Source organism: Phalacrocorax carbo, chromosome 20 (assembly GCF_963921805.1).
Source record: "Phalacrocorax carbo chromosome 20, bPhaCar2.1, whole genome shotgun sequence".
NCBI classification, from domain to species: domain Eukaryota; kingdom Metazoa; phylum Chordata; class Aves; order Suliformes; family Phalacrocoracidae; genus Phalacrocorax; species Phalacrocorax carbo.
This window is the reverse complement of record NC_087532.1, coordinates 1,869,936-1,890,660: the sequence shown is the minus strand read 5'-3', so window position 1 is coordinate 1,890,660 and position 20,725 is coordinate 1,869,936. Positions and strand designations below refer to the sequence as shown.

At 42.3% G+C, this 20,725-nt stretch overlaps 1 protein-coding gene across 1 annotated transcript; it reads right to left on the bottom strand.

Moving 5' to 3' along the window:
• On the bottom strand, nucleotides 1–20,169 carry TTC34 (tetratricopeptide repeat domain 34). Its single transcript, XM_064470046.1, has 7 exons — nucleotides 18,588–20,169; nucleotides 16,787–17,012; nucleotides 14,842–15,034; nucleotides 9,947–10,113; nucleotides 8,873–9,140; nucleotides 8,384–8,598; nucleotides 1–3,116 (listed from the first exon to the last, which is right to left on the bottom strand). Exons 1-7 carry the CDS (start codon nucleotides 20,117–20,119, stop codon nucleotides 2,598–2,600), a joined length of 3,120 nt encoding a protein of 1,039 aa, XP_064326116.1. The 5' UTR covers nucleotides 20,120–20,169; the 3' UTR covers nucleotides 1–2,597.
• Between the last annotated feature and the right edge of the window lie 556 nt (nucleotides 20,170–20,725).

Sequence of the window (20,725 nt, the reverse complement as noted above, 5' to 3'; positions counted from 1 at the left end):
AGTATCCTGTTTTTATATAATGGAAAGACTTGGGGCTTTAAGAAAATCTCAGTTCACTAGAAATTACACAGTAAAATTCAGAAAGTTGGTATTGCTTCTCTCAGCAAGAGGCTGCTAATCCAGTAGGCAGTGTGGACTTTTTTCTTGTCTTTTTGATTTAAACCCTGATTCTTTCTTCACACAGTTTTTGCACGGATATTATTCCTATCTGTCAGCATGGATAAGTGGGAGGAGAACCAGATTCATGATCTCTCTGTAATGAAGTTATTTCACTTGAGTGCAGCTGAGCATCTGTGCGTCTGTTCTTTGTGTGTCTAGATTTCTATGTTTATATAATATCTTCAGCAATATTAGTTGTGGCAAAGGAGACTATACATTGCCTCAATTGTCTACACAATGCAAATACATTGTATTGACATAGACATCTCCGACTAGGTATTACGAAAGTTTCTTTACTGAGAGGATGGTCAAACACTGGAAGAGGCTTGCTAGAGGTGGCAGATTTTAAGAGGCAATTGGACAATGCCCTTAATAATATGCTTTAACTTTTGGTCAGCCCTGAAGTGGTCAGGCAGCCAGACTGGGTGATTATTTTAGGTCCCTTCCAACTGGAACTATTCCATTCTAAAAGCCACAGAAGGATGAACCTGCTTAAGAGAGAAACTATCAGCTGAATGACACCAAACTAAACCTGCAACTAAAAGAGGGAATGCTAACAGAATAGCTTATGTGAAACTGTGAAGAGATTTATTATTCCAGTCAATCAAAAGCCCAAAACAAAAATAAAGGGAAAAATAATTCCAAAGCCCTAAACAACTGCTTCTCAAAATTTCACCATGAGACACAGAGAAATTCCTACCTGTTGGTTACTGTTGGAAGAAAAAAAGGAGCAAATTTATTTATTTCAGCTTGCAAATGCAGCCAACAGTTACTTAAAGACATAATTTCATGCTTGGAAAGAAACTATCCTATAGCATCTTGATGCCCCTTAAGAGCAAAAAGTTCTCATCAGTGTCACTAGGATTAAAATCAGAGTAACTTTTATTGAATTTGAAAGGAATGAAGCCCAGTCTTACCTGTGCTCTTAGGGAAGAAAAAAAGGAGCATGCAGAGAAGAAAAAAAGATGCAAGGGGACAGAGGGTACCATTGCCTATCGGGTTGATGGGGTGGCTGCCGAATGAAGTTTCACTCTGGAATGTTGCCTTTCAGAAAACAATGTAACAAAAAAGAAAAAAGTTCCATTTCCCTTTCATCCTAATCAAAGCAGGAGAGCAGTTCTCAGTATTGCTTTAATCTTTGTTTTCAATAGTAGTTTCTATTTTTCTTCACGGTTGTATTATCACACTCCAAAAACATGGGGAGGAATTCGCTTGGAGCAGTCAAAACAAATATACCAGTCTGTTGGTTTGGGCCCCACCTCATTGTTTCCTTTTTGCACAGCACAGGCGTGCTGCTTCCAAATTAAGCTATAGACTCCCATTCCACAGATGACACACCAAACCCCACAGAAATTGGGTATATCGGCACCATCTCTGTGCTGCCCCCTAAGTCTAGCTATCCTTACAGGTGATGAAGCTATATACGTGAGAGAGGGCAAAACCCTCAGGGCATGTGAGATTCCTGTGCTGTCCAGCACGGATGATGAAGGACCAGGGCTGAATCACTGCAGAGCGATCACATTACCACCTTGGCTGTTGCCTCCAACCCCGACCTCCTACTTGTACATGGATCCCTTCTTGATTAGTCCATGCTCCAGAGCTGTCTTTTGTACGCAAAGGTCCAGGAGTGTGAAAGATGATATTTTGCGGGCTCTTGTAGACACCCCTACTGAGAGATTATCTCCATGACTCTCCACGGGCGACCTGAGACACAGGGATCTGGAAGTCCAGAGTATAGCTGCCCGTATGTCCCAGATAATGGGGTATCAGTCACTAGATTGGATGTTTCATCTCTGCTGTGTGTCATCCTTCATATTATCTATGTTCCCTGGGACAGAAAGAACAGTTTACCTGGCATTTGGACTGCCCCACTCCGCTATATTGGTGCTGATCATTGCAAATCCACTAGATCATGGTAAGGGCAGCTCTTTCCATTTAGGAGTGGGTCATCTGCGTGCTGTAACACATATGGTCCTTCACAAACATGTTACACATGTTACTTTTGACTGATCCTTTTTGACCAGCCTGTAAAAATGAGGCTACTTAATTGAACGGTATCTGTTAATGCTAATCAAATAAATAGCAAGGAACCACGTGGTTGTTATTCATAAACTGCAAGCTATCTGAAGGTTTTACTTCCTCTGTTTGGAAGCCAGTTAGTTCAGTTCAGCCAGACAAAACACTTTCTTCACCAGGGGTTGTTTATAGACATCCACAGTAACTTCAAAGAATACCAAATACTATAATTTGCCTTTTTCTCATAGCTTGCTTGGTCAGTTTTGTTTCACTATCTGAAACTTTCTACTTCTAATCTTGCTGTCCCGTGTTCAGTGCCATGTCCAGTGCATATTTATCATGAGCATCTCATCTTTCCCTAATTCTTGCAGCCTCACAAACAAACTAGAAAGCAGACACTGGAAAATCCCAAAAGAGAGAAATTAATGTATGCTACAGCTTGATGCCTCTCGCTTAAGTCTTGTTTTCAGCTTTTTAAGTTCAGTACTTTTATCAATTTTAAGACCATAGTCTGTGATTTTCCAGGCTTCTTCATAATGCTGCATTTCAAAGTTATACTGTGCAATCTTATGAAATGTTTTGGTTAAAACATCACTGCCAGGGCCATTCATGATGCTGCGCAATGCCATACATTCGTCTAACTGCAGTGCCTCGATATACTGCTTAACTGCTGCTTCTTCCTCAGACATTGACAATAGCAGGTGTCCTTTTGAGCAGTGGTCCTCAACGCGGGTTTTAAGACTGTTACAACCATGCTTCTGGATCACTTTCTCCAGATCTTTTAAAGCTTTGTCGTATTTTTTTAGGTGCGTAAGGCAAGCGGCTCTCTGTCGGAGATACCTTGGATTATCTTTGCTTGTCAAGACAGCCAGGGTGTAATAACCAAGAGCCTTCTCATAGCGATATTCCTTAATCAGCACATTTCCTTCTTGGGCTGCTACCTGTGGACAGAAAGTTACTTAATATTAGTTATTGAAAGTGGGAAAAAAAAAAAAGAGAGAGTAAAATATCTAGTCTGGACTGGCCACAGGTAGACATGACACTAAGAAATTTTGGATACTTTTTCAAATGTTGAAATTACATCTAGTTGGAGAACATAGAGTTGGCATATTTTTTGCATGCAGATATGAAAATCTCAGCTCAATGGCACTTGCTGTTACCTCAAGGGTTTCTGAACCGCTTTTCTTTATGTCTTCATGTTTTGCTAAAACTTTTTCAGAACATTTCCTCTGAAGTTGTTTACGGTCCTTAGGAATGATACCTGAACTGAAAACTGAATGGACCCAACTTTAGAAGTAGACAGCGTTCTCTTCATGAAACCAACTTTCTGCCATGGTCTGCTCTAAGAGGTGACTGTATGAAAATTGCATCTTCTGTTCAGTAGATAGATAGCTCTATGTACTGCCCCACAAATGTTTGCATGTGTTAATAACGAAGGTTGGTCTCTGCTTAAGTTTACCCAAGCTATAGGAAAAAATGACCAACTGATGGCTTTGCTAATCATTAATCTCAAATGCAAGTGAACTATCTGCCTTTATCTGAAGGCAAAAACAACAACAAGAAAATAGAGAAGGCAGAAAGAGCCATATAATTTTTAGGTTCATAAAGGTCAATAAAGAAACCTCCATTAGAACTATTTGCCTCAAATGGATTTCTCATTATTTCCCTTTATTGGTAGTAAACAAAGCTTTTAACATGCTGCAGCACAGTGAATATTTAAGTTATAAACAAGACTGCCACAGGCAGCTTAGGTCTTACAGAAGGCTAAGCCAAACAAGCTGAGACTTCAAGCACAGGTTAAATGTTTTCATCAGTCTCATTCCACGGGGTATCACACATTGCCTTTGGATGCCTGTGGCTCCCCAGAATTCAGTTAGCCCAGCCACTGTCTCAGGAGCCACACTTGGCAGCCAGCTCCGGTCTTTCAGTCTCTTTGTGTGTCTTGACTTTTTATTTTGGTTGACTTAGATTAGAATTGATTGCTGCTTAGCAGAACTAAGGAAAACAGTTCTGGATGAAATGAATACCACAGGTCAAGTCCAAGCACCTCACCTGAGACCAGTGGCATGAAATAATTTAGCCATTGCTAACAGTTTATGAAGAATTCTACCCCAGTTATTTTGCTATAAAGTAATGTAAAATCCTTTATGTAGTCGTATTTATTAGAGAGTCTCTCAGCTTCCACACAAAAAGAAAAAAGATAGGACCTCTCCACAAATGCTGTCAATCACTGGCTTTAACAGTTCTGGTAAGGCAGCCCGTCCAAAATCATCTCAGATGTCTGTTTGTGTATACATTTAAAGAGTAGCAAATTCAGTTTGTCCTTTCAAGTGTTTTTAAGGCAACTAGTCAACACAAGTGTTTTCTCAGTGGCAGGATTTTAACAAGGGATCAAGGTGGAATTGCGTCTGCATGTGAGGAGCATCCTGACGAGAGATTTTTTTTCCTAGAAATTCTAAAGCTTTAGGTCACATTGTTCTAAAGAGCACAGTGCAGTTCCTCAAAATACTTGCGTTTGTATAGTTAAACTGTAATTTTCAGCCTTTAAGGAGCATTTGTTGTTTCAATGGCAGAAGAAAAATATCATTTTTGTTGTTCTCCTGAACGGCTAATCTAATGCGAAACCTGCTCGTGTGCTAGCCCGGATCGTTTTGGTGTACTGCACACATGTGATATTGCCACTTATTAACTGAGCCACTGCTTTGACTACTTCACATTTCACTGATGGTCCCCAGAGAAAGCAAGCCACGAGATTCTGGGTTTCCTGCTGGGCTTGGAGGAAAAAGGTGCATCTGAGAATAAACGATTCTCCCTCATCTTCACTGATGGTGTAAACATGGATTAAGCAGCTGGATTGTCTTTTGGCTCTGCCTGATTTAAAGGAACTGGGCTGGGACCCACTTTTGGTGCACAAAACAGCTGGATTAATTAGCAACTTACCTGCACATCATATTCTGTACAAAGATGAATATGAAAAGATGATTTATGGAAAGAAGATGCAGGAGGTACATAGAAAGCCAGAAGGATATTGCACGACTGGGTTCAGCTGCTCTCTGCATGTGGCTTTCGAGAAGCACTCTCTTGCCATCACCCTCACTGCAGGTAACTTTGGAAGGCCAAGAGCAGGCTATGTGGTCCGTTCTGAGATCAGCTGTGGTCTATCTTCAAACTTGTCACTAAAGATTTGATTATGGCTTCCAGACTGAAAGGATGCTGGTGCCATCTGGAAAGGGCTTGGTAGGCCATAAGTGACTGGTGCCTGGACCGCTTCCTGAATTAGGTCTCTGTGTCTCCTTCTACCATCTAGTTACCTCTACCTCTGTGTGATAAAGGACTGAAAGCACATATATTTGAACACAAAACACATTTTTGTTGCATCTTTGGTTTCAGACCCTGGTGACTGATCTTATGTTGAAGTTGACCAAGGTTCAACTCCTTAGACAGAAAGAAAGTGAGGAGTTTAATGGATGTAGAATTATGGCCAAGGGTTAGTCTCTGAGCAGTAAATACCAGAAGACAGATTGATAAGCATTGAGCTTTGGAAGAAGGTTGGATGTTTTCAGAACAGTTTGGAAGAAGTCTTTTCTTCTTTACCTGCAGACCCTATTTGGGGTCCACGTGCCTTCCTGGCATGTGGAATGGCAACTTCTACCTTGGGCTGAGGGCCTAATTCTGACACACACCGTACAGCTTTTGAGACCGTTTCTGTAGGAGTCAGCTCTGGATATCCTATGGCACGTCAACAGCCAACAGAAAGCGCAGCTCTGAGGATCTGGGCAAGGAGGTAGCAATCAGTCATGCATTCAACCTTTGACATAGGAAACTGAAGGGTTGAAGCTGAGCTAGCGGCAAGCAAACTCCCTTCCTCTGACCTTTTGCAGTTTAATAAATCTTTCAGATTCCTATTCCCATGGGGCTCTCCCAGTTGTTTACAAATTTCTTAGCATGGGACCCCTTGGACTATAAATAATGGAAGAATTTTATTGCTTTGTTTTTCATGAAAAAAATCAGTACATCAAGGAGCTCGCCTTCCTCCACCCTTTCCTATTCAGCTTATGTAGAATTATTTTTAGCTTTTCAGACCAGACTCCAGGATAATGATGACACATTTCTATAATGCCTGTAATCTCCAAACGCTCTAAAACAATGTGGCAGTAGTACTTTTGTGCGTGGAGTGCCGAGACCGAGGGCTGAGCATAAATCACTCAACTCCTCACTTGTGAAACAGAGGTAGCAGAAAGAACACCCTCCCCTAGAGCGCAGTTAGGAGCCATGGCAAATTAAGGCCATCGCTGGCGTTTTTGGCACTAATTCTGTTTGTAAGCTTTTTTGCTTTTACTAAGATCTTCCTTTCACACACAAACTGGAATAACCTTGCAGGCAAAAGGAAGTGCTACTGGAAAATCCTTTGAGACACTGGGCAGGTGAATTAACCAATTCCTTCCCCACCCCAGCAAAATACATACTTATCCCCTTGTCACAAAATACATATTAAAAAAATCCTTTGTGATTCTGGGCTAATCAGTAATAAAAGTAATCACACTCAGTAAACTGCTGAAGATTAGAGAATATGGAAAGATTCCCAGGTGTTTGAATCCAAATGTTTACTCAGTTGAACAAAAGCACAAGATTAAAGATTAAAAAAAAAACCAAAACAAAACTATTTTACTTCCAACCCTGGTATTGAGTTCAAGTCTTGAAATCGGCCCAGCCAGCCCTGTTCTCTCAAGTGGCAGAGAAATCTTGCATGATAAATAAGCCGCCAGTAAGGGGTTTTATTCCACACCCTGTCGACAGCTCAAAAAAAGACAGAAATATAGTGACTGTCCCATTTTAAAGGTTTCACTAATCTGTGGCACCAGTGAGTTCCTAATACATCAGTGCAGTTTAAGCTGTATAAAAATTAGCTTTACTTTTCCTTCTTCTTTTTTTTTTTTTTTTTTCTTATTGAGAGCACAAGAAAATCCCTCCTGTGTTTTCTCGGAAAGCAGCACGATGGACTTAGCTGTGAGACTTCCATGCAGAACAAGTGATGTGGCAGCAGGGGAAATTCAGCTGCAAAACGTATCTTCATATATAGATGCCTCCTTAGGGCCTCCAAAGACACATTCTTGATTGTACCTTTATCAACTTTATATAGTGAAAGATAGAAAATTTGCTCTAAAACCTTCAAACTCTTCCCCATAAGACTGAACTTTTTACATTATTCAGAAGAGAGGGGCTCTTTTCTCTGTAATGGGGTATATCTAGGGACAGGTAAATTAATACTTGTTTACTTATATCCCCCTGCTGTTTTGCTAAAACACATACAAAGTACTCCTCTCAAGATGCATTAAGTATATCAGCATGTTGTTTGTTTTATAACCTGGGAGAAAGCATAACAATATAGCTTCTCACCAGGGCGCACACAATCTACAAATTGAATAAAAGGAAGCAAACGCTCTCAGAACAGAGAGCTTCTGGGTAATCAGAATTGCAGATGCTTGAGTGAATGTTAAAACTCCTCAGCATCAATCTGACCTTGTCCTGTCTTGTTATTGGAGATGCTTTCTCAGAGCTGGATGCACTTTTGGGGAGAAACTTGGAAAAAATACTGAAAAGTACATACTTGGGTGGACTACAGCAATGTCCCATTTTTGTGTTAAACAATTTTAGCTAGGAAAACCAAAATCAACCTCAAAGGCTAGTAATTTTATAAAAATATGAATATATTTAAATTTCTAAATGTTACACAAATGAGCAAAAAGGATTGAAGCATGTAATGTGACTGAATCAGAACCTTCCATTTCATTTCAGCAAGAAAATGAACAAAATATTAATTCCCCTTTCCAAGAAGCACCATGTAACTCATAGAGAGGACAATATTAGCAATGATCTTGCTAAATCTCTAGCTGCTGCCCCTCACATCCCCTGCATTTTAGCATTGGGATTAAACAGGTCTCATGCTAGGGAGACCAACAAGAAATTCCCCCAGGTGGTAAGAAGTGGTAATGATGAATTATTAGAGATTGATGCAAGGTCACTGCAGTGAAAGAAATTTGGATTCAACTCCCTGTTCTGGCTGAAGTGAAGGCTGGAGGAAGAAGCTAATTTGTTCCTTGTTCACCTGATAAATGGTCTTCCCACACACTTCTGTTCAGGACAAGGCAGGGAAAATCTCTGCAGCCTAATTTTCCTTCCTATTTCCCCACTGAATCCACAAATGTACCTGAGAAAGATGGTGCTGTTGCTTAGCATCTACGAAGTTCAGGAGAAATCCCAACTCTCTCTCATCTTTCTTAGCTAGGATGCTGAATGAGTGAGCTGCCACTGGCACGCTGTTCTTCTTCAGCTGCAGCACAGCTAGTCTTGCACTAGCAAAATCATCAGCAAGCGAGTGGCCAAATGCTTCCTGAAGGTGATCAAGGGCCTCTTCATACCTTCCTGTTGGTTAACACCAGTACAAGCTATATAATCCATTGCACGTGGAGAAAAAGACATCAAGAAAACTTACCAAAGCAGGATTTAGGTAGCTTATCCACATAAGGGTATTAATTACTTTATTACTTTATTAATTACTTATTACTTTCCCAAATATTTGCAAACTTTCCTTGAAAAGTACTACACAACAATACACTTGCCATTTAACATTCACTTTCTTTTAATTTACTGCTCATTCACTTAGTCTGATCAGCTATGTAAAAGAATGGGCACTTACCATCTGCAATCAAAACGTCTGTGTAGAAGATGTGATATTGTGCATCCTTGCAAATTTTAATTAGTGCTTTTGAAATCACAAGAAGATCTCTGAGGGTTTCTTCTTTTGAAAGGCCTTTAGTAGTAACAAGCTCGGTTAATGCAGCCCTGCCATACTGAAGAAGCCACTGAGTGATCAACCCTTGGGCTTCATGCTTTAAAGACAGGATAGCTGGGATCACTACTCCTGCCTCCACCTTCAGTGCCGAGATCAAATCTTGCACTGCCTCCTATGGAAAAACAAGACCAAAAAATGAAACCGTAGCAATAACTATGTATTGGTAAGTTGTTCTTTCAGTTCTCTGCTGCACTTTTTTGCTCTTCCCGGTCCCTGTGCTATTTCTTTTCCACTTGCAAAGCTGATGTAAGAGCATAAAGACAGGTTTGGATGACTATTTGCAGAGTGTGTGATTTGAACTCCTCAGATTATAACTGAGACAAATTCTTACAGCAGCAAGAAAGGGATGCTGTGAATGAGTAAGTGCAAGCAGGATTTGGCTCAGCCAGGGTAAGCTAGCGCAAATCCACACACCTAATTGGAGATGCACCATTTCCAATTCACTGTAGGACAGGAGCGATATGCAGGTGAAGGGTAAGGCTATTGACTATATTAGAAGCAGATAAACCATGCAAACATCTGACATGACTTCACAGATGATGGAGAGGGACTCACTAAACCTGGAAACTGTTCGTTCTTTTTCCTCTTGTTGTTGCTACATTTCATCTAACACATTGTCATGAAAATGTGAGACCAAATGTAAGGGAGAGTTTGCAGCACTGCAAATCAGTGCATAGTAGTGACAGTGAATATGATCTGTGATTAACATTTAGTCTTCCTCTCTCTAGACTTGGGAAAGCAAGTCAGTAATGTTAAATGAACCACTTATACGTCCACCCAAAGCAAGAGCCATTGCTGACCAAATTCTGCGAGAAACTCTTTATTTCAGTGAGTCCATGACAAAGCCTGTGGTACCTTACACTAATATTGCTTAATACCATCAGAAAAATCACCAGCAAGTCAATATAGTGATAGTACCTTCTGCTGCTTCAGAGTAAGGTAAATGAATCCTCGTCCACTCAAAGCTTGCACGTTCCTAGGGTTGTCCTTTAGGATGGCATTATAATCAAAAATAGCAGTTTTCTTCTGACCAAGGTGCCCATAACATCGAGCTCTGATGAGAAGACAATCTTCAGCATAACCACCTGGAGGAGAGAAACGCAGCCATGCTTACTTGAAAGGTGTCAAGTCTACTGCTGGAAAACAGAGTGCAGTAAGTCCCAGCGTGTGCAGACCACTAAGCCTCACTGAAGAGCTTCGAAGCAGCTAAGAGAAAATGATGCAGTAGAACTACACGTTGCTTTGTGGTGACTGGAGGAATGAAAAGTATCACTTTATTCAGAGCTATGGCAAGGTTGGAATAAGGGGTGTGCTGGATGGAGGTAAATGTGCTATGGTACGGAACCACAATCCACAGATGTGACTGGAAGAAGAATAAGGAGGATGCTGGAAAGGATATCGAAGGACATCCATACGAAGCTATGCAAAACAATCCATTTTGCCTGAGGATACCTGATTAAGTACAATGAGAGTACTTAAGTGGTAGTTTCCTATATTTTTGTTGCCAGTGGAATTCCTGTTGCACGCTATCAGTTCTGAGTTGAAAGGGAAAAAAAGGATCTATGTCAGGCTGGTTTCCAAAGCACAGTACTTAATCAGTTAAGTGTCATGCTGAGGCTAGCAGAATTCTGTCAGGGAATGAATTTTCACTGGTGAAGTCTAGAAAGTGTTTCCTGGTGTGTATTACAAAGCCAAGGCTACCCTGATGTTCTAGTGGTGTACATGTCAATGTGATTCTGCAGGGAAATGGTGAGCTGTGGTTCAGTGTTGCTACTCAGGACTGGAGTTCAATGTTTAGCTTTGCTTCAAAATTCCTCTCTAACCTCATAAAAACCACTCAATTTCTTTGAAGGTCATCATCGAACTTCGGAAACGCATCTTTCATGGCTGGTTGGGATAATTTCAATGTGCTTGACACAAGCCACAGAAACATTAACAGGACAGAGAGACAAAGCAGTTCGGGTGTTATGCTACCCTGATACCAATGTCAGCCTAGAAGCTTTCCCACACAGGCAGCAGGCCCACCCACCAATGTGAACAGGAATGTGAACCTGGTCTTTCTCTTTCTGGCATAAAGCTAGCCATGGGTCTCACTTACGGATAGCTGACAGCAGAAACCAGTGTATCTTTGTACTTGCTTTATAGGCCACCAAGAAACAGGCAAGCCTGGACTAATAAAAAAGCCTGGGCTACAGTATGTGCAAAAAATGCTTTCAGGGCATATATTTTGCTGCTAAGATGAATTTTTAAAAAAAGAAATATTCTGCATGTTATAAACAGAAGAACCAGTTCTGGGAATAGTACAGAGAGAAAAAAAATAATTCTAACAGTGATTTACAGAATGAAAGGGCATTTTGCTGAGAGTAGTTGTATCGCTGCATTTTGATTTATAACTGTAACTGTCCTACTGTGACCCAACTTTACCTTTCCAGACAGGAACAGGAACCATACTGTGCCAGGCACACCAAAAACACAGGCCCCGCTTCAAAGAGTCTTCAGTCTAGTTAAACATGCCAAAGAACATTGTAATAAAAAATTGAATGAGTGGAAAAGGTAACAGAATGAAAATCGTAAAATCACACTGCTCAACTAGCTCAAAAGCTTCCTGGTTTCTAATAAAAACAAATGCACACGTCAATCAACACTGCCTATCCTCAAATATCCCTGACTGCTTTCCTGATTGCCTCAAGGTCTCAGCAAGAGTGGGTGTCCTCAGGAACAGCCAAAGGAAGCCAAAGGATGCCTGCAATCATTAAGCACTCAACCTTCCCATGCAGGCAATTTTTCTTTCTACCTTCTCTGGGATACCTAGACTCAGCTAACTGGCAGTATAAAGAAATTCCATGTTTGCTACTTGTCATGAAAATACTTCTAGCTATTTTTCAAGTGTTCTGGAAGGTTTTGCCCTTTGTTGTTCTGCCCTAGGGTCTTCCATGCATTTTCACAGGGATCTCTAAAAGCCAGCATCGTGGTGCTGCTCTGGAAACCAGCAAAAGGAAGACAAGGCTCTTGTAAAAAGGGGATGTCTTCCTATCTCCACATCTATCCCTCCACCACACCTTTCTCCAAAGACACCATGAATGTGCAACAAACGGAGGCAACCCACCAAAGACATGACCATCATGTCAGGATCTGAGCTGGATTAGGATTCAACTCATTAGAAGGGGTCCTTGGAGATTTTAGCATGATGGAATAGGAGCAGCACAAATGGAGAAAAATGCTCTAAGAGGAAGATATGTGAGGATGGAGGCACAAGGCCGCTTGGCTTAGTAAAATGGAGTCAGGAGGTACACAGTGTTTTGGATAAAACAGTAATCCAGACAGGACTGGCTAACTTACTGCCACACTTAACATGCACTGGGATTTGTGATACTAAGATTCTGTTTTCTCTGCTTTCAAATAAGTGCTGCCCAAACAAACACATATAGTTGACAATGAAAATCATGGTCCCTTCATTCACTGGTTGCAGAGCATACATCTTTCTGCCATTCACGTGCTCCTTCCTTTCAAGGCATTTTCGATAAGGATCTTAATTTGCTCAGGGCTGTAATCAATAACTGTGGCATCCCAATACTGGATGATAAATCATCAGTGTCACTGTAAATATTTTTTCATAAGGAGGTCAGGAAATGCAGTGTCTTGCACAGCTGCCTGCAGAGGTGAGCCAGCAGACAGGCTCCTAGCAATTCTTTTACAGTAATGAGGCTTTTTTTCTCCGTCCTGATATGCTCCAAAACTTCTGTACCAAAGGTTATTATCGCTCTGGAGCTCTATCAGTTGGCTCCCATAAAGACAGTATCTATCTCTTAACAAGCATCTGTTCTAGCAGGTGGGGAGTTGATAAGCTGGAATGCATGGGCTGTGAAATGGAACCATCTCAAAGCAATTAACAGGGTTTTTTTTCCATTTTCATAAACCAATCTCTCTTCCTCTCAATGCTGCTGTCATAATATTTGCTCAGAGTGAAAAGCAGATTTCCACTCAAACATGGTTTTACTTGGAACATGCCAGAAGCATTTCCGTGTTACCCTGCTCCCTCTCCTTAGGAAAAGCTAGGACAATGATGCGTGCAAGCGGGTGCATTCACTCTTTTGCACTGGAACTATGCGTTCATTGGCCTGTTGGAAAAAGAAAGCACGTTGTTTGCTGTAGTGACTGTATTTACAGCATGTTCATTCTAATGAAACAGGAGGTGGCAAATAAGTTTTGTTGGTAGGAAGGTTTTCAGGGTACTAACTGATGTAACAAACTAAGGCTGAAACAGGGGAGCCTTCTACTTCTACACTACTTGTCCAAAATGGGCTGAAGCTGGCTCTGTTTCAGTAGCTTTTCCAAATGACTTACCAGCTAGCATCTCCTCTAAAAGTTACACAAAACAAAGAGGATGAAGGCTGCTTCTTTCTTCTGAAAGGGGGATTTCCTTCATCTAGATGATTTTGTGAAGTGTCCCCTTATTCACACTCTTCCAAGGACTAACTGCTGACAAGGACCAAATTCCCCTCTCATTTATCACAAGTTTGGCTTTGATCTCTTTAAGAAACAATTATACTGTGTTTTCAAAGGAGGTCTCGTCTCCTTCTAGATCAACTTTAATTTTCCAGGGAAACATTTCCAAAAATATGGTTGTCCAGCCTAGCAGTCGGACAAGAGGATCAAAAATCCCTGGCTTATCTTGACATAAGCAGGCTTCAGGCTTACCTCAGTCACCTGCGTGGAGAGTTACTTACTGAAAAATCAAGTTTTATAGAAGGAAAAGTAATTCTGTGGGATTTCCTCGAGACTTTTCCCTGTATTTTGAGCATGTACCCGTTACTGTGATAAAACAGCACCCCTACATTATGTACAGAAGAATCCCCCTGCTGTTCTGCTTTTCCTTACCAATAGAACAGCATTACACTGCTTATCCTAAAAGGGTCTTTTTTTAAACCACAGTAAAGAAGGAAAGTATGGCACATAAAAAGGAAAATGAACTAATGGCTCTGAGAAGATAGCACTGCTAACATTAAAACATGTAGTTTGTTCGACAGCACAGCTGTACTTGTGAGAAAATCTGTGACCACATGTATGAAAAAAATTATGGTTACAGATCAGTTTGTCAGACCAATTACTCAGAAGCAACCTACAGCAACTGAACAGTAATTGGGGTCTGATGGTTGGTAGCAGGTCTACTGTAACAAAAGACTGTAAAATGTGAAGACAACATACACTGTGTTTCCTGTATACTCTGCACATTACTTTTCTGGAGCAGAAAAAACAGGGATACCTTTATATTGGAAATTTCAGACAAGCAGCTGGAAATAGATGGGCTCAGGATGTTAAAGACCTTTTCCAAACTATGAAGGAACTGTGGGTTCTTTGTGTTGGTATGACCCAGAAAGGGTGGTTTACACTTGAACTTAACTTTTAGCATGTGAACAATGCAACTTAAAAGAATCCTTCACTGTGCTCCAGGAGGATTTCATGTGCTAAACAACAGAACAAAATCACGTGCTGGGGCTTCTGAACAGGTTAAGAGAAGGGGCTGATGACCCTCTAGAACTGAAGTGGATCCTTGCAAATGATTTCAAGGAGTTTACAAGCTACTTACAGGACAGTAAGAACTGCAGTCACTGTTTAGTTGCACTATTTCATGGTCCAGATGAGTTGCTACTTTAAACAAATTTTATCCTGCTCTTCACCTGCCTTTGCAAGTTTACTGTTTCAGTCTTCTCATTGGGGAAATGACAGACGAGATGTGGTTAGACATGCTTGCCCACCCACTGATCTGATTTCCCACAGAAGTAGATCTCCTGTCAGTATCTTGACAACCCTACCTGAAGCAATGATGGCAAAGGAAAGGTAGGCAATGGCCTCTTTGATGTCAGCATCCTCCTGTGTGTCCTTCAAGATGGTCAGTGCTCTGAAATGGCAGTGAGTTTGCATCAACTTCCGGTCCTCCTCTTTGAAAATGTCCATGATTGGCAGGAGGCAGGAGGTATCTCCTATTCTGATCACTTTCTTTAGCAGCTTAACAATGTGAGAGAAAAAGGCAGGATTAAAATACTGGCATGAAAAGATAAACTCAGTCATGCTAAAGCTGGAAACAAAGCTGTCTGGTGAGACAAGTATGCTTTTACCCGGTGCTTCCCCATGTTTCACTGGGGCTTCAGCCAGCCACGGCCCAGCCAAGGACCATGAATCTCTTTTACTTAACTCCTCAGCTGGCCCTAGTGTAAATGCATGTTGGAGAAAACATTACTTTCTATCTTTTCTCACCACCACTGCAGCAGTGGAAATCATTCCAGGAAAATACTAAAGCTGCTTTGCTTACTTTGGGCAGCATCTGTTCCTGACTGGCAGTTAAGTGTTTTTATAAATACAGCTGAACCCAGGATGATTGCCCCAAAGAGAGAAAGTTTCTGTGAAACAGAAGGATTCTAGTGACCCCTTTTGACTGTGAAATGGAAACCAGTGAATGAATGGAAAATCAGTGAAGTGCTGTGCCTTTCTTTTAGTATTGCTATTGGGAATCTGGGAAAAGTATGGATTCAAATCCACAAACTACTGTCCTCCTGGAAAAGACTCGTGCCTGACATACTGTATCTTTGCCTCCATTCACTAGAGTGAAAATCACCAAGCAATTTTTTACAACATTTCCTACGGAAAAGAATCAAAAGGTGTCCTCCAGTAAAGCAAATGTGCTTAGCAAGTACTCAACATTCAAATCTGAGCCCAAGAAGCTGGCACAAGAACGAAGTTATCTTGATGAACCAGACACATCCATTGAACTTGTTACTTTCTCTGTTCTTTTCATAGATATAAGTGTCTGGGTGCTGACAGGCAGGTGGGACAAAAACATTTTGAAGATAAATTTTCAGTGACATATATGTTCCATCTAGAACTTGTAGCAGAAACTGCAGATAGGAATCTAACTTCCAAGGGCAACATATGAACTCTAATAAAGTCGTGTCATTCATTAATAGCCTTCCCAAAGGCAGCAAATTACACAAAACTTATTTTTCATAGGGAGTAGTGAAGTGGTGACAATAAAACCTTTCTCTTTACTGCTAGTAGAATTTATATGGGATTTTTAAAAATGCAATAGTTCCCTCTGATGGCAGAACCTGGTAATTCAGGTTTGTAATCCTTGGTAGGAGAATCGACATGTTGGAATCTCTTTCATGGTTTCAAGCCCAAGTCATTAGCCGTTAAAGAAAGAAAACTGCAGACTGATATTTGAGCTTCTGGTTTTGTTTCTTTCCCAGCCCCCCCTACAATGCGTCATTAGGATAATCAGTTAGGTAGTAGTTCTGCCTTCTTTTCTCTAGGGGAAAATTACCAGTCCCATCAATATTGTCACCAGAGGCAGGATGCTCAGTCATGCTCTGCCTGGTTAAAGTCTCTGATGAAAAGTGCCATTAAACAGCCTGTGATGAATGGGCTGTATTTAGGCAGGAATCCTTGTGTGGCCTGTGCTACAGACAGAAAGTCCTACACGAGGCCTGTATTTACCGATTTACCACCATTCCTGAGAAAAGTCTTGCAGCACAGGTTGGGGTAGGTGCATCCCCACTGGAAAATCCATCACAGGCTGCGTGAGGGGGTGGGTTCCAACTTTGCACCATGTGATGAGGTGGCCTCACAGTGCCAGAGCCTTACAGTGGTCCCTCTTAAGTTCTACCACACATCATCTGTATCAGCCAAAAGGGCTGTTAACCCTCTTCACCATGCTACCACTAATCACTCCCTCATTCGCTCTGCTAGCCAAGTGCTCCTTACCTGGTTGCCATCATACATGAAACCTTTCTTCAACTGCAGAAGCGCGAGTCTAGCCAGGATGGGAGACCTTTGTGGATTTCCTGAGAGTGCTAATAAGAGGAGCTTGTGAGCTTCTTCTACAGAGCCCATCTGGTACAGGGCATCAGCACAAAGGATCCGTGATGCTTCATCAGAAGCGTCCAGCTCTGCCAACAGAGAAGCCAGCTGGTGAACCCCAAGGGCATCTCTGGAGGGGAAAAAAAAAAGAGAAAGGGAAAGACCACCTTCAAGGAAAAAGTGCTATTGAGAGTAACAGAGCCTCTTTGTCTCAGCTGGAAGCTAAGAAGCAGGTTGTCAGTCCAGTATCAAAATGGATGATACATTTTACCATACCCGGCACCACAGACATCTCTGCCACTTCATTCCATAATCATAATCGCTCTTTATAAAAACATGTTCTTAAGCAGTTGTGGCTCTAAAGAAAGGTTAACAAATAATGACTCCTATTTGTGGTTGCAGCTGATAACCCAATGGGAAAAGGAAAAAGTAAGTTTAAAAAGTTAAAAAAAAAAAAGATTGCCATTTCTCATGAAGAGCCGTGTGTTAAAATTTGCAGGGACTTGGAGGAGCTGTGTTAACAGGTAGCTTCTTGTTCCAGAAGCAGTGACCTGTGTCTGAGGGGGCTTGCGTTTGTGCCCTGATCTGCCAGTGCAGCAACAAATGAGTTAGCACGTTTTTCCGTCCTTCAGTTACACCACCGGAGTGCAGGCCCCAGGTACTGGGTGTGAAATAGGCATCACACAACTGAAGAACAAGGCCACAAGAGTACTAAAATTATTAAGAGATTAAATAAATGTGGGTATCAGTTGTAAAGAGCAGCTGCCCGGGATGAACTTTCACATGCTTTTTCCCACTTCAAATTTTCAAGTTTTCCACTGAAATACTAGTATTTCACATGAGTAAAAACTGAGAAAGTAACATAAAAATTAACTTTTGGAGAAAATGGAAGACTTTTCCTGGGGCGGTATCTGACAAAACTTTGAAAATGAAACACTGAAACCGTTTGATTTAAATAGTAGCTTGTTTTGTGCTGGAAGAAATAAAAAAACTAATACAGATACTGCTTCGATCGGCAACCTTTTCTGATCTTTAGAAAGATGATTTTAAGTATTAAGACCTCAGAGTCCCTCTGTTACACCTCTTTCTACCTTCAAACTCGTGTTTTAATGGATTTAGCTGGAATAGTTTGGTGTTCTTGTCTCAGTCTCCCAGTCTTAAATATGACAATGCAGTTAACATTGAAAAAAGAATTTGGATTGCCAGCACCAAGTATGTGCACAGCAGCACCTCAGCTCTGTCTTGGAAGGACACCTTCTAGGGGCTTGGTACTTCATGGCCCACCAAATCCTTCAGTTCAGAGCTGAGACTGAAAGGAGCCAGCTAGCACCAAAAAATCTGTTTTATTATGGGTGTATCTAATCTTTTAGAGGAGAAATCTCTGTCTCTCTCACATCTCGCTTGCTGCTAGCTCAGGCCAATTGGTATATCATGGTTTAACTTCCATAGAAAGATAAAGCTGATTTGGCTACGTGGATCCTATCGCATTCTGACACACTAGAAAACCTGTATTTGTATTTTTCTGGAATAACCACACCTATGCAGATTTATTTCAACTTGTTATGTTAATTAGGAACTTTCAAAAGGTCTATATCCTATTCTCAGTTACCTGAATCAAGTACCCTCCCTACTACTCAGGCCACTCTCTTTCCCTTAGAAAGTCCTGTTTCTTTTCTACCCACGGGCTGAACTGCCTCCCACGTACCTCTTCTTCTGGAGCATCTTCTGTCCTTCTTCTTGGAGAACTTTTAGCAGCAGTCCTCTTTGGTTCCACGGCACATAGGACTTGATTGTGAAGATGGTTTCTTCCAGCTTTAACTGGCATGCTGTGATATAATCCAGGGCTGTCAAGTAATGGCTGCCACCAGAAAGCCGGATAAGTCCACGTCCACATAAGGCCTTAATACAGCTGTTAGGATGTGGGGAATCATGCTCAATGACCTTTTGAAAGTCCTGCAAGGCTTGCTGATGGTCATGAGTATGAAGGAAGCAGAATCCTCGCAATGCTAAGAGAGTATTGTAGTAAGTTTTCTGCTCTGCTGCCAAGAGGTGGTCGCAGATATCCTGAGCAGTTTTGATGTGTCCATGCAGGAGATGGCAGTCTGCTAGCCGAACGCTGAGCTCACGTTTGGACGCTGGGGAGATCTGAAGGAGGAACTGGACTGTCTGGATGACAGAAGGGAGTAGTTCAGTACCATGATTGCCTCTGAGTTCAGTCTGAGTACGCACAGCCTCCCTGTATGCTGCAAACTTCACCTCCAGGACAGTCCTAGCCTGTTCCTCTATCCTCTCAGCATCATGTGATGAGAAAAGCTCTTCAAAGTGCTTCATCGCCTGGGCAGGGCTTGCTGCAAAGGCTTCTGCTAAATCCTGCATCATTTCCTGCGTCCGTCCACCTAAGAAGAAATATGCAGCAGCCCGTTCCAAGAGCAGACCCAAAGCTTTCTCATCTCTCACATTATTATCCGCTGAGAAGCCCTTGAGGGCCTTGCTACAAACTGCCACGCACTCCTCAAATTTGCTTTTCTTAAAGAGGTAGGCTGCCTGCACCCTGCAAACCCAGCTATCATCCGGTGCCACTGCAGACAGGAAGTCGTAGCAGTTGCCCAGCCACTGGTCCAAGGAACTGCAGTCTGGGATTTCTTTCTGATATGTTGTGAGATAATTACAGAAGGCCTGGATGACCTGTGGTAGCTCTTCCCTTTGCCTAGTACACACGTAGGCCACCACCTCAGCCCGATGCATCACAAAGGCTTGGATATAGTCTGCAACTCCCTTCCTAACTTGTGTCCCTGACAGCACCCATGCCAACGCCCGCAGCAGCAACAGTTCAATTGTATACTTTGGGTTAGCCTTGAGCAGGGTATTGCATTTATTCACCACCTCCTCTGTGCATCCTCGCCTGAGCAGGGTCTCCAGTTTATAGACTGAGGATACCACGTTGTCGGGACTTAGGGTGGAAAGAAAGATGTTAGCTATTCCCACACTGAGAGAGACAACGGCCAAGGTCTTGCTCTGGATCTTGGGAATCTGATCCTTGCCTTTGCACCACATCTCCAGAGTAGCTACCACTTTCTCCCAGAGCCCTTTGTCCAAGGAGCTCACTTTCTGTACTGCCGTGGGGGCACTGCGGCTGAAGGCAGCCATGTAGAAAGCAGTGGCTATTGGTAATTCCTGCTGGGCAAGATGGTGGTCCCCTTCTTTGCAGAGCAGCATGGCAAGCTCCTGAGGTGACATTTTCTGCACTTGTATCTTCACCGAACAGCATCACACATGTAACGTGGCTAGTGTCTGTAAAACAGAAAATCAGCAACGTGAGGGGCTGTGGAACGTGGCAGTTTTTGCTTGGGGGGCAGCCTTCCAACTGACAGACACAAGCAAGCCCAGGTCCTGTGAAAAGCCAGCGTTTTGTCACCGACAGGCTTCCTGGGGAGCAAAGCCATGAGGAGAAACACTACAGCGGTTCTTAGTCCACAGCCACGTAACGTTGGCCAGAAAGCAGCCCCATGACCTTGTCAGTGTTCCCCATCCCATCGACTGTCCAGGACGTGGGGCTGGCAGGCTGACCGGGCTCTGTCCTCCCTGGCTGAGATGTCAGTTTGATAAAGTTTTAATCATCAGGCGGTTTGTCAGCGCCGGTGGTGGACAAGGAGGGGACAAAATAGCGCCTTGATGCTTTGCCCACCACTTGCCTTTCCTCCTTTGCCTTGGAGAGGCAGGAAAGGGAGAAGGAATGCAGCACCTTCTCCCTGTTCCTACCCCAGGGGAAGATGCGGTTTGGTGCAGCCACCTGAGCTCCAGAGCCCGCTCCTCGGCCCACACACCTGGGGTCCAGCCCGCCCA